The sequence below is a fragment of the Lissotriton helveticus genome, chromosome 2_2 (genome assembly GCF_964261635.1).
Source record: "Lissotriton helveticus chromosome 2_2, aLisHel1.1, whole genome shotgun sequence".
Lineage (NCBI taxonomy): Eukaryota > Metazoa > Chordata > Amphibia > Caudata > Salamandridae > Lissotriton > Lissotriton helveticus.
Genome location: NC_136060.1, coordinates 24,739,577 through 24,754,382, shown reverse-complemented (window position 1 = coordinate 24,754,382; position 14,806 = coordinate 24,739,577). Strand labels below are relative to the sequence as shown.

Sequence of the window (14,806 nt, the reverse complement as noted above, 5' to 3'; positions counted from 1 at the left end):
TTTGCTACAGGGTTGTGTGAAGCTGACGCAGCCATGCACCAAACAGCAAGCTGCATAGTCAGGACTGCTGTGACAGTGGTTCCTGCCAATGCCTTATTAATGACAGCTAGCTTAACGGTCACTTATAAATTTGACGGTCGGGACCTCCACCAGGATGACGTAGGTATTTAACCCATCACCCTGGCAGAACAATGCATCCCCCCCAAATTGACTTCAGCCTGCATCCACTAGATTTGTTTACTACACTTCGTTATACTATGCTTGTCCTTCTCTCTTAAGATTATGGTTGCTAACACTTTTTTCCAAACATTTATAGGTTATTGCAACTCTGCTTATCTAGGCTTTCTCAAAAAATCCATACTTTGTTTACAGAAAATTCAAAATGGTTATCTAGATCCATATTTTATCTTAAGAAATTTGAATCAGTCTCTGGCTATATTTCACAATTACATTTGCTTCCAGTAAACAAACAAATTCTCTTTAAATCGTCATGCATATATAGAGTACCTTTCATGGCAATGCTCCAAAATGTCTGATGGACAATTTGATTAATCATATCCCTGCTAGAAGCTGCAGATCTAATAATATCAGTTTCACAGTTCATTGCTATAGATTCAACGAATATGGCGGCAGAGCTTTCAGGATGCATGGGCCACATTATGGAATTAATTTTCACTGAAGATTTCTTTTCAACCTCAGCTGATAACATTTCGGAACCTTCAAAAACCTGGCTTTTCTTGCAGTAACATTTCTATCTTTCTTGCCACGAAGTGCCAAGAAACTGTTTTCGAGTTCTAGCCACGGTACACAAATCCCGATAAATGATAATAATGATCTACATTAACCATTAACAGACTTGCTACACTCCCACCACCTTCCCTTCCCTTCCACTCCTGTGTGGATGACCTGTTGATGTACCGCCACCATGATTCAGTGCCGCTTGGTATCGCAACTAATAGGAAATAACACATAACGGCCTCAAAAGCACTAAGGTGTGATGGAGTATTATAATCTCGAAAAGAATGGATATAAAACAAATTCTAATACTTGGCCCACCAAAACTCCTCAGCCAAATTGATGCCCGTTGCCCATCGTTCACCTAATTGGTGAATTCCTACCAATCAAAATGAAAGCATGACATCTGCAAGAGATGTAGGATTCAGCCTAAACCCTTTGGGTGCGTCTGACGGCCCCAGGCTGTCCGACGTCACAGTGGGCATGTGTGGAGGACGGCGGAGGGCTGTCTGAAAGACGCCCACTCATGAATTCACCCGCACCGCAGCGGAATTCGCGCCACGGTCAACAGGTTAAAGCACAAAGAGGAACAGTAGTCAATAAAAAAGCTAAGTAAAACACTCCTGTTTATCCACAAACAATGATACCTAGGTGGTCCAATTAAGCCTAGAATATAGTAATGCTTTGTAGAAAGAACTTCCAGCATCCAAAACCATAAGACTGCAGGCGATGGAAAACAGGGCATGTACACACAGAAGATCCAGATGCAAACATAACGGTGACCACAAATTCTGTGAGGTATCCTTGCCCTCCGGAACAACCTGTCCAGTAAAACTTGCCACTTCCAATCACTGACACATTTCAGGACAAGATTCCTATTTTAACACCATGAATCAAGCATCTTCCAATACCGCCAAAGTTGTGTTGATCTGATATACATTCTGCATCTCTAAGAGTGCCTCGTCCTTAGTCAATATAGTAGGCCTAAGAACGCCCACTCTACATGATCAGCGTAACCGTGACCACCCAGAAATGCAACCACACAGGCGCGGTCCTGATCACTATAAACCTGCCACGTCATCTCTCAGGTATGCCAAATCCTTTGCCTTGCAATCCCTGAACCCTAGATCATTGTAGCCAACACCAACCAGCCCCTCTCCAATGAAATGTAACCCTAATGTATAAAAACCCTTCACATTTACGACTAGAAGCAATTAAGATCTGCAGTCTACAAGCAAACCAACAAAAAATCACTTCCCAAACTGCACTGTCTTTTTGCCTTTAGTAAACCGTTATTATGACCCAAATAAGTGCTACTTCTATTTCTTCTAAGAAAGTGAGAGACTGGATCAGCCGTGCTGAAACTTGCATCGCTGTCCTGCAGCTTCTCTATAGTTGTCCTAAGTGTGTGCTTCACCCACTGAGCTAGGTTTTCAAGAGAATGGTAGTATATTTTATTATCATTCGCAGTCTCATTGAGGTTCCATTCAGAAACGGAGCAGACCTTACTGTAAATTGGGGTTTGTCCAAAAAAATGACAATCTAACAATACTGTACATTGACCTATGAAGTAAGCCCATTTATTTTAACATAAATCTTGGCAGCCATGCCTTATTTTTCCTTTCAGTAGTGAACATATGTGATTGCCGTTTACAAAATCTCAGTGCTGCATTATATTTGATTCATGTTAAACCAATGAGAGATATTATGAATGAAAAGTAAATTGCACAAAACTCAAATTTTGTTTTGCCTTCAAAATGGAAACCCATGCATGTATTCATCATATCTATGGGTAAATGGTACTAGGTTGCTGTTTGGGCTTGAGAACAAGATTCTGGTTCTAATGTATATCTTTCTCCTTCTTGTACAGAAATGCACTGTGCAGGCAAACATTCTCGTTGTGCCCGCCCTCAGCAGTGCCGAAATTGAAGAGATGATTAGAAACTGGTTGGAAAAAGATCACCGGAGGCTGACATGTGGTCAGAAGACAACATTGTTGGAAGCTTGCACTGCTTGTCCATTACCCCTTTATGCAGCCTGTGCTTACAGCGAAACAAGCGCATGGGCCTCATTCAGTCCGGCCACAGAGATCTCTCTGCCCCCAGATCTATCCAGACTATTCTCCCTTTTCCTGGGCAGGATGGAAAAGAACCATGGGGCGCAAGTGGTGAAGAAGACGTTGGTCTACATTGCACTGTCGCGAAATGGAATTACGGAGGAGGAACTGCTTGATCTTTTGTCCTTGGACCAGGCGGTCATGCAGGAGATGAAACAATACCAGAACATGTCTGCTTCACTCTTCCCACAAGGGCTCTGGCTGAAGCTCCGTAGCGACCTTGGCGCTCATCTGGTGGAACAAAGAACAGAGCAGACATATATTTTCCGCTGGGCTCACTCAGCTCTCCGCCAGTTGTGCATTGACAGGTACCTGAAGTCAAAGGAGTTGCAGCTATCTTTTCATTCCACGTTTGCTGACTACTATCTGGAGAGCAAGAGCCGCCACCGTGTCTGGAAGGGGGATGAAGACTACATGCCCCTGGCATGGGTCCTTAAGGAGGGAACCAAAGTCAATTATGTCTTCAATCTCCGTAAACTTCTTGGCACATCCTATCACTTAATCCAGTCCAACCAAATTTCCAGGATGATGACAGAATGCCTATTTAAGTACGAGTACCTGCTGCACAAACTATGGTCCACGTCCATCGTTGATGTAGAAGAAGATGTAAAAGCTGCTGTCAGTCCCGACAGGTCAGTATGCAAATGTGAAAGCAGTATCATTACCATTTTCACGAATTCCAGTGATCCACCACAGCAAACCTAGCCATATGTAAGGCTATGCAAAAATAAGACGTTAAGAATGGGTTCCATCTCATTTCGATCAATTATTATTTTCTGAACCCTATTGTCATTTCCACCCAGTGAATGCATGAACCACATAGCTCTAGCTTGCCAGTCCTTTTTGAGATTTCTCCCTTATTTCTTCCATGCCAAGCCTATCTTCTCGCATGACACCCTCACCCCTGTTGCATAACATCGCATAGACATTAACCAAATTTGGTTTTGAGCTCTTGATTTAAAGCTGGCAAAAATATTTGGCAAGGAAAAATGTTTTAGGCACAGATGCCTGAGAAAAAAATATGCAGGAATTTTGGAAAGACAGTTGTTTATACCATAGCTTAATTTGTGTTGCAAAAAACTTAGTTCAAGTAGAGTCAACAGAGTAAGCAGAGATGTAGCCACTAGACATGCACTTGCAGCCAGAGCAGGGGCTTCATCAGTGCTTATTTTGAAAAACATTAGGTGCCTGGGCCTATACCACTCATTGCCCCTGCCAACGCTGCCAACAACAGTTCCAAACCATCTCCTCCTATAAGTGTGACAATTCAGACTATTGCATGCCCCAAAGCTATAAAATTAGCATGGGCGGTAGGTAATAATAATTTTTTACGTATTTTGAATAAGTAAACAACTGTTGTACACACCCTAAATCAGACAAACAGCCCACTGTGTGGCAGACTGTCGTAAGTGCCGGTGCTGCCAATTAAGTGCTGTTGCCAGCACTGGGAATCACTGGCTCAAATTAAGCACTGTCTCTATGAAGGCCGAAGAGAGTAAGGATAGGGTAGTATGTGGTTAGAGAGTCTTAATAATAATAACAGCTTCAAAATAACAAGAGGAGGTCCGTGATGTTTCTCAGTATTGTTCATATATATAGTTACATTTATATTTTTCTTAACATAATTATATTGATGATGCTGATAAACAAAACCTTTATGTTTAACAGATGCTAAAGAGCCTTGTGTTGGTTTTCTTCCTATTCCCAGATAAAGTTTTAATAAAAATGGTCAAAGGAGTTAGTGTGTGAGATACCCCTTTCCAATCCCATACATATTTAAGAGAAGATGTTCTAAAAAACAGGGCATCTGGGTCCTTCCCTGCATCAGTCCCACAACAGGCGTGGTGTATGAATGTTGCTTTGTGAATAAAACTGAGTGTGATATTCAGCACGATTTTGATGTTAAATTTCTAAAATCCGGTGGTTTAGATGGGACATCAATGAATATTCCTGTAGTTTTCTGGTGTACCTAACAAGCCCTACTATTTTCACGAGTGCTGGGACTCACCCTTTCAACTTTCTTTCGAGAAATGGCGGTCATTGCATTGAAGGTAAATACATCAGGAATCATTACATTGTAGCCACTGCATATAGAGTCACTACATCACAATTACCTTGACATCACAACTTCAAAGATAAGTGTTACATTTATGTATTTATATTTGTGTATACGGTACATATTCATTTGTATACAGGCTTTCTCTTTCTTTAGTTCTTTTCTCCAATGTCTCTTATTTCCTCCCTTCATCCTTGCAGTCTTTCTCTCTTTCTTTTATTCCCCCTGGAGTAAATTTCTATTCCTTGTTTCAATCTTTTTTTCTACCTTCTTTAAGGGGGGTCGCCTGAAATGGCAGAAGCCCTCTGCCTACCACACTCACTCACTCTCTGTCTCTTACACAGATTCACCTAGACACATGATCAGTCACACACAGGCTGACTCACAAATTCACATGCAGACATTGTACTCTTTTACCTGTCCATCCGTACACTACTTACATTTGGGAAGCGGTGGTGCTGCCTCCTAGGTGTTGCTCCAGGCTTGCATTGTGCTCTGCACCTCAGGGGCCATATTATACAAGTGCCTTGGGGCCGCGACGGGCATTTGCGCCCGCCTTGTGCGCTCTCGGGGCATAACAGAAGGAGCTGCAGACTCTTGTGCGACGAGTTCGCGGCTGGACTAGGGCAGCACATTTATCATATTGTAGCACATTTTCAATGTTTGTGCTGGCTGCACCTTTTAAAAGGTGTGCCCGGTGCAAACAATCAAAATGCGCTTTTTGTGTAATGCGGCCCCAGGTGTCTAAAGTTGGGAGCAGGAGGAGAGGCCTGCAACAACCCCTTAGTGGCCCAGCCATGTGTCGCTTGGACTCTTCATGCCTCAGGAGGCAGAGAGAGCTGCTGCAGAAGCTCCCGATCGTCAGAGGCATATAGAAATAGAACTTGTGCATATGACAAGGGAAGAGGCAGAGGACTTATGTTAAGGTGAGCCGAAGATCCATGGGATACTCTACCTGAGGGAAAGTGGAGTGGAAAGTCAGGGCATCAGAACTGCCCTTCACAAGGGCATCTTGCTAAAAGATATGGTGGTTAACCTCTCAGGGGTTTCTTTAGAGACAGCACACAATTAACAATCATTAGCATAGATCAGTATTATTGAAAATTGTACAACAGGAGTGGAAGTTCTATAACGTGATCCGATCACTTCGGGTTCTATCTATAAATAATTAAACAATTGAAGAAAAATATCAGATTGGGAAATTGGGAGTAGCCAGTTATATCTGACTATCCACGCAAATACATGGGTTAAAGTTAAGACCAATCACAGTAAATGCTACATATGAAAAATACTAACCGCAAACGGCCTACACAAACGCTGCATCTCTGTGCCACTGCTGTATTATGTATTATAATTACACATCTGGTTCCCCCATCAAAAGATCACAAATACCAGTCAGCCTCTTCGGGTACTGTTAAAGACAGCAGTTTAATATAAGAAAATAACTTATTGCCGATTTCTAATACCCAAAGAAGAGTACAAAGATTGCTAACCAAAGGAGGCAGATACAATTATGAAGATAAGTTAGAAATAATTATGAAAAAATAAAAATCTTGGTTTTTAACAACTATGTGAGAACAATTCATGTGTGATACATAAGCAATTCTAAAACTGAAGTAGTCTTTATCTAGACATATTTGTGGATACCCACCTTACAAGGAGGAGTCGCCTGGATAATCTAAGGTCATAATGTAACGTAGTGGTGTCTGCCTTAACCATCAATATGGAGGAGGACCTATAGGGGAGCTATTCACTGGCTTCAAATCCAAAATTCACTCCACCAACTTGTATGGAGCTGCAGCATTGTTTTAATAAATTAAAATATTCACATATATGTGCTTCAGATTTAGTCGCTGTTAAAACAATCTACCCTTTTTTTTGCATCCACACATCCATTGGATTCTGGTGTAACTGCTCCAACCGCACTCGCAGACCAAGACTTATAGAACTTTAGCCTAATTTAAAACTTGGTGGATGCGATACTCTGTCAAAACAAGGTGGACATCCCGTTCACCTTATTACAAGTGTCATAGGCTATGATGCACTTGTAATGTGGGATATGGGAGATCCTCGACGTTTGTGATTCATCTGCCAAATTGTAAATAAGACCCTATGTTTTCATGTGCTTAAAGGAGAAGCAAGGGACATTGAAAAACAATGTGTAAGGGGTATTCAGAGAAGCAGTTGGAAATAGTAAATAAGCATTACTAAAATCTATAGGTAAAAGATTGAACCTTAATAAATGGCAAGATTTTATAAAGTTGTAGGTACTGCAGTTTAAATCATGAAAACTAAACTTTGAGTCAAAAAGTAATAAATATACTCTCCATGGTCCTAGGTAGCAACACAAGATGTGATAAGGCAGCAACAGAAGAAGTGATCCGGATTCTAATTTGCTTTCTTCTTACTCCTGATGGACAGAATCCTGGTTGTCATTTAAGGGCCACTGTGATTGTTCTTTAAACCCTGACGAGTTATATGCTATCCTTGTGATGTCAGCCAATTAGATGATAGCTAAGGAGGAGAGCTGTCAAGAGAGTAAAAATTCGTCTGAATTTTCCCTAATTAGTGTCGTCATACAGGGCAACATTCAGCTGCGATCATGACTACTTTTCTTCAATTAAACTGGAACTTGTCCCATAACTTCAGGTTGGATTGTTTCTAAGCGTGTAGGGCAAACTCTTATTTGCCTACGGCTGGTCTCGAGAGAATTATTGAACAGAAAAACATTGGACTGGAATGCGTTTTGAGCAATTATCATTGTCTTTTGGAAGCATTAGACCCATCATTTGTGTATGAGTGTGTAGTGTAGTGAAGCAACCTGCAAGTGAGGGGATCGTTTGGATGTCAGTGGTGTTCTGACCAGCCCGCTGCTCTGTGTGGTGTTAGTGTAAGACTAGCAGGTGCTCCGTAATCTACGTGCACCAGATATGTAAACTAATGGACTAATTCTATGTACCCCGAGGACACTGGATATGGTCAGCTAATCCACAAACATTGACAAAGACAATAGGTTTGAATTTTACATAGTGAATTCTCACACCCACCTAACATCCAAACACACTGGCATATGATAATAATGATAACTTGTGTTATTTAGTATTTTTCCATTCTCCGAATCACTATAAATACCATATATTTTTATTACCAATTTAATGGCACTCAGTTAATCGACCTCTGAAGAGTCAACGGATAAGTTAGCTTTGATGTGATTTGAAGTTTTTACGTAAACAACTGAACTGGTAAATTTATGGGTACAATGTCTCTAAACTACCTCAATTTGTTGTAACTCTCCATTCTAGGCCTCTTGTTTTATCCATAGTAAGCTTTGCAAGCTTTAGCATCACTTTCTTTTATATATTGGACTGCATCCACTTATCTTCATTCCTTTTCCTTCTTCTAACTGTGGTCTCCTTAACAAAGTTTTCTATTATAAATACGGAAGACGTATATTGGTTCAAATATTCAATCTCTCTAGGCGTTTGCAGCACTTTTCTCTCTTTGATGCCATTATTTTTGGATTAAACTAAAGTAAACATGAAAGAAAAATTACCTACACCCTTGTGGCATTTTAAGTATTTTCTTTAATTAGTTGACGTTGCAAAATGGCCGCTTCAAATGCCTAATTAAAATTCCACATACATTGTTCAAGAAGCTGTTGGGCCATTATCTACTCATTGTAGACTTACGTCTATGATTTAAAAAATTCAGATATTTTCAGGCGTAAATCCGTGTATCATAGATTTTCAATCTTAATCCTGCTGCCTGGCAGACAATCCCCTTGGAAGAAAGAAGCGAAAATGCGCATTAACCAATCAAACTTCTTTTTCTTTCTCAAAAGCCCTAATATTACATCTTTATGGAATGGGTGTTTGGGACACTTTTGCATCACTTCTGGGCATACTTACTACAGCCTTTTCGGGGCATAGTTGGTGTACAAGTGGGCTGGGAAATTATTGGGAGGTTTTGTGACTCTCCCAAAATTATGTTGAGTGGCGTTTCTCCACTGACTCACTCAGTAGAACACATTTTTATGTTGTAGCTCTGCAAATTTGACTGTGAAAATTCTGCCATACCTGCTTTTTCTCCAGTTATAAGTTCCTTCTACGGGAGTAAATGTCTACAACTTCTGATTATATTAATTATAATGTGTTTACTCTGCCCCTACAAATTTGACTGAGGAAATTCGGCCATGCCTTCTTTTTCTCCGGTCAAAGGTTCCAGCTACGGACGTAAATACCTTTAAGTTATTATACTGTTATTTAGAATGTCAAAATGATGCCCAAAAGAGGGATTTTTTTGCAATGTTGAGTTTAAATGTTTGTGAATCCTGTTCCCTGAGCCTCTCTGCTAAGGGCACCACAGATTTAGAATAGCACATTCTCATCCAAGCAGCACCAAATCAAAAAGAGCAACAGAACTCAGAATTCTTAGGATTTCTGTCCCTATGGGCTGAAAAGTTGCGCAGCTGTCCATCCTGCCACGTGTTTTTATTTTGTTGTATCAGGATTTGCAGATGCTACGATCTTATTCTGGTCGCAGATTTCAGTTGCATACACATGCCTCCAAATGTAATAAGTACTAAGGCGTAAATGATGTAAGATCAGTTGTCAAACACGACATTTCATTAAGTAGTCGTTGGTATGGTATTTCATAAATGGAGCAGTGCTTTATTAAGCTTGTCAGTCAACAAGGTCTTTTATGGGAGGCCAGCTAATGTATATGCTTTGACTAGTTTGCCTAGTAGGCATCTTGTCTAAAGCCAGTTCTTCTTCATGCTCGGCATATGCCTACACACATAACATCCGTATTTTGTGTCACCCCTTTTTATATAATAGACCGACTGCTGACCTGAATCTGTTACTTGAAGTTCTCAAGCTGTCCAGGAAAGTTCTGCTGAAAGATCCCTGTCAGCTGGCTTCACAACTCGTGGGGCGCCTACAACAGATTATTGAAAAAGACAAGCCGGTAGCACCAGGTATGCCACACTTTTGTCACATTTGTAGATAAATATAGAAATGAAAATATAATAGTGTTCTACTTAAAAAAAAACAAATTGATGTGACTTTACTGAAATGTGAGAGGTAGCGAAAGTGACACCTTGTTCAATTCCGCACTTAATTTGAGCTGGTGTTTGCCGGTACTGTGCAGCCGCACTTAATTATGTTAGCAAATAATTATGACAGTCCACAGCATGGTGGCCCTGTCTGTCTATTTTTAAATATCAGCAGGCGTTTTTAATAATTTTTTATACATATAGGCCTAGATGTCTCAAGCCTTTTGCGATTCGCAAAGGCCGAAATTCTGCGAATTTCGGCCGTTGCGAGTCGCAAACGGCTATTTTGCATTTTTTGAAATGTATGAAATAATCTCAATTTAAGGAATCGCAAAAATTTGCGATTGCTTATTTTGCTTAAGCATTTAAGGAATCGCAAATTTTGCAATTTCTTAAATGCGATGTATGAGGCTGTTAGAAATTGCGATTTTGTGTTAAGAAATCGCAAATTTCCACTAAATTGTAGTTCGTGGTAATTTGCGATTTCATTTGAAAATGCCCTATTTGGCATTTGTGAAGGTTGCATGTGACGCACATACATGCCCATAGGGCATGTATGTGCGCCATATGCACACACATGTACATTTCAGGGGTGCAGCAGGGTGTCTTTGAGACACCCCTGCACCCTTAAAATTATTCCTCAATTGCGAATTCGCAAAATGCGATTTGCAAATTAAGAAATAATGCACAAGCATTCCTATGGGCCTCCTGGCCCATAGGAATGCATTGAGAATTATTCCTTATTTGCGAATTCGCAAAGTGCGAATTCGCAAATAAGGAGGAATAAGAAATCACAAAAAAAAGCGATTTTTTACATACATTCCATTTTGAGAATTCTAAATAGCGATTCCTTAAAAATCGCTATTTAGAAATCGCAAAATGGAATTTTGATACATCTAGGCCATAATGTATTTATACTACCATTTCCACACCATTACTGAAGCTGTGAGTGAGAAAAATCCAAAGGCAGGGACAGTGAGTGGTGAAAGCTGCAGTGAGTTCCTGATAAATGTCTTGGGCCCTGGTAATTACCTTTTTTTTTTTTTTTTACAAATTCTGGAACCATTTGATACTTGATTAAATCACAGTGTTAATATACATTGCCACATTTAGCTCCTCAACAGGATCCTTTTTACTGCTGGTTGGCTAAAGAAATGCAGAGTAGAATACGCACATATTACTTTTGGTTCTGAGTGTCATGTTAACATTCTGTTCTCACTGCTTCCTTCCTGACCCCATACACCACTGTTAGCAATTCATTGCCTATGAGACCACGTGAAGGTCTACAACATATTACCTCCATAGCAGATTGGTAAACATTACCACAAAATGCTAGCAGCTAGTAAAGACAAATTATGTTGAAATACTCTGCTCAGAGTGCGATAATACTAGGGTTCCAAACTGCTGCTGCGTCCCCTTACTGGATTGTACACCGCACACACTCCAAAAGAGCTCTGCACTACCCTGGGCCTGCAGCAGTAGTAGCTCTTTGTCAACAGTTGGGGAGAGGAGTTGGCCTAACGGCTAGGGCAGTCGACCTCGAATCTGGGGGACCGGGTTTGAGTCTCGGCAATGACGCTGAACATCCTGTGATTCTGGGCAAATCACTTAATCTCTCTGTGCCTAACAAAAATTAATATGTCCTCATGTAACGCAACTGGTGCTATGTAAAGCGCTCTGATACCCAATACCTTCGGTTCAAGTTTGCGCTATATAAAGCTTCATGTCTACTGGTTGTCGGCAAGTATTGGGTGGACAAATCAATATTGGTGCAGATAGAGCCTTCACTGCAAATGAGAGCATGGAGTCCAGCACAAATTATTTAATGCCAGTGCTTAGTCCTTTTTTCATTTTATACATCTAGCTTTTGGAACATCCTTAGCTGTCTCGTCAAATGACTGTCTACTCTGAAAATAATAAAAGATATTATACATAAAAAGTGCTGTGGTGAGCAGGCTACATATATTGGTCTGTTAAATGATCATTCACATCTTGTTTGAGAGCATACAGCATGGAGCAGTGGGCCAGCCCACATTACTCATTGGCTACCTACCCTTTGAGTGTCTGCACAAAGCCTGTGCACATTGTTCGCATCCACTTAAAAATAGTACCCTTCTCTTCATTGACAGTGATGCTCTTTTTTTTATCTTTGAATAACTGCTATATAGTGTGCAAATGAAATTGAAACATTGTAGTTGCCTGATATTTGAGTGCTTGCTTAGTTAGGTCTTTATTTGTTCTTGACTAATTCCCCAATAATGATAAAAATATTAATAAAATACATTGCACAACTAAAAGGCTTGTAATTGAAAAACATGACTACTAAAACAACTATAGAGATTGATTTAAAATGTAAATTTTTTATTGTGAGCGTATTGTGACAACGTTTAGCTAGCAACGTCTTTTTGTGGTATATGCTTGCAATAAAAAAACACTGTACAAAAAAAACCTGATATGTTTGGCTTGCCAATGCTTGTTTTATATTGTGAGCAGTAAAGTGTCCCCTTAAGGTTTATCTATTACTACTTTCAGCATTGTTTGCCACCATAATTAGATTGCTAGTGGTAATAGTTAGATCAAAGCCAAACGCTGGCATCTTCTAAATGACCCGTGGTATTGGGGTAGATTGCATGCATTTTCAGTGCTCCATTTCCACCTATAAGTATATATAAAAATATAAATATATATATATATATATATATATCGACTCCACGCTTCCCAAGTGCCTCGTCGCACAAACAGAAACACGGACTCAAAGTACGCTGGTGTCCGTTTTTATTTTATTTTATATTATAATAGTGGAACGGTGCATGCCTCAGACGTGTTTCGTAAAACAAAGAACAATATCCCAACAGGTAATATTTGGTAGACAATTACATATGTATGCTGAAAGCATTACAAGAACGGATATAAAGGAGACTGTTACTCAATTGGTCTTGTGTTGTTATTCATATTTTATTTTGAAAAGAATTGTTGTGCAGGGTCTCATTTATACAGTTAAAGCAGCACCGTATTAGACAAATCATATGACAACCAGATATTACTTCACAACTATTGGTCAGTATGGATATCGAATCCCTCTACACCAACATTCCCCATGATGAAGGACTGCAAGTCATCAAGACACTACTTCAAGCAAGACCTCAACCCGCACAGAGATATACAACTGTTACAACGCAATTTTTACCACGCAATACCATAACCACGCATCTTTTACCACGCAAATACTTTTACAACGCATACATTTACAACGCATACTTTTACAACGCATATACTATTACAACGCATGTACTTTTACAACGCATTTTTAATGTTAATGTAGTGTTACTTTAAAAATTAATTTTTAGTATATATTAAAAAATATATATATATATATATATATAAAATTATATATTAAAAAATATTTAGTATATGTTTAAAAATATGTAAATAATTTTTGATTATTTATTTTAAAATAAAAATAATAGTATTTTAATACATAATTACATTAATTTAAATTCAATTTATTTATGTATTATTATTATTATATATTTAGAAATTATTTTAAAAATTGTTATTTTAAAAAAAATATGAGTCACTATATATTGGTATTAATTATATGATTGTAATATTTAATTTAAATGTTTAATATTAAAATAAATATTGTATTGAAAATAATTTATAGTAATTTATTAAAATTTTATATATTTTAAAATGGTAATATAATATAAATTTTATTATAATAATTTTTAATAAATTTAATATAAATTTTATTTATTATTTTCGATTATTTAATGTAATTTAAAATTAATTATATAACAATAAACATTTATGAAAGTTTTGGTTCCCACGGTTTTACACTGATTTCTATGGATGAAATTGTCCTTCATTTATTTTCATGACATTGCATATGGGTTCCGCGATACAGTTAAAGGATGAATTAAAGAAGAAGATAGACTTAGAAAAAAAAAGAAAAGAACCAAGAAAACAGGTAAGGAGACAAGATAGTTAATTTATTGAACATTCATTTAATTAATTAGATACAGAATAAATAAATGAATACAAAATACAGTTGATAACATTTAATTGCAAATTTTATTATTAATAAAAAAATTATTTTATTAAAATAGTTTTTTTGAAACATTTATTACATATTTTTCACATTTTTTAACATCAATGTACAATTTATAAATAAATAAAATTAAACAATAATAATTATTAAAAAAAAGTAGTCCCTTTTTCTTCGTTGCAGCAATATATGCCGTCATGACGTAAACGTGAGCGTAAGCGGCCATTTTGAAGAGCATCGTTGGAGGAAGCAGCTGGAAGCTGATCTGCGTTAAGGTAGAAAACTTTTTATACTTTATTACAAACTAAAATATTTAAAAAGGAACACATTTATTGTAAGGAAAGTATAAGTAGAGGTTGCTCAATATAAAAATATGTTAAAGTACGTCGCTACTCATATATCTAGAATATGTCTATGTCGGGTTTGTGTTGGAAAAAAAAATGAAATGTATGTTTCGTTTAAAAAAAGTTGTATTACATTTAAAATATGTAAAAAGATTTTCATGTTTAAGATAAATGTAATTTTGTTGAAATGTTTGTTTAAAAATGCAAATTTGAATGTTCAGAAACATTTGGGAAAATATAAGAGAGAGAAAAACGAGGTTAGATAATTGTTTAAAAAAGCTTCTTAGGAAGTGAACGATTGATTTATCATTGTTTTAGGCAAATTGATTGTGTTTTTTGTTCGTATTTTTGGAAAATAAAAAAAAGAGTTTACGTACTTTGTTTGAAGTTGGTTGAATTTTCTGATTGAAATTGCTAGAAGGTAATTCATGTTTGTTTATTTTGGATTGAT

At 38.0% G+C, this 14,806-nt stretch overlaps 1 protein-coding gene across 1 annotated transcript in view; it reads left to right on the top strand.

The window, feature by feature from the left end:
- LOC144821717 (uncharacterized) overlaps nt 1-14,806 on the top strand; it is a 714,421-nt gene that overhangs the window by 347,015 nt on the left and 352,600 nt on the right. The window contains exons 16-17 of the mRNA XM_078678931.1: nt 2,606-3,483; nt 9,746-9,885. Of these exons, the coding sequence (XP_078535057.1) occupies nt 2,606-3,483; nt 9,746-9,885 (1,018 nt within the window). The remainder of the gene's footprint in view (nt 1-2,605; nt 3,484-9,745; nt 9,886-14,806) is intronic.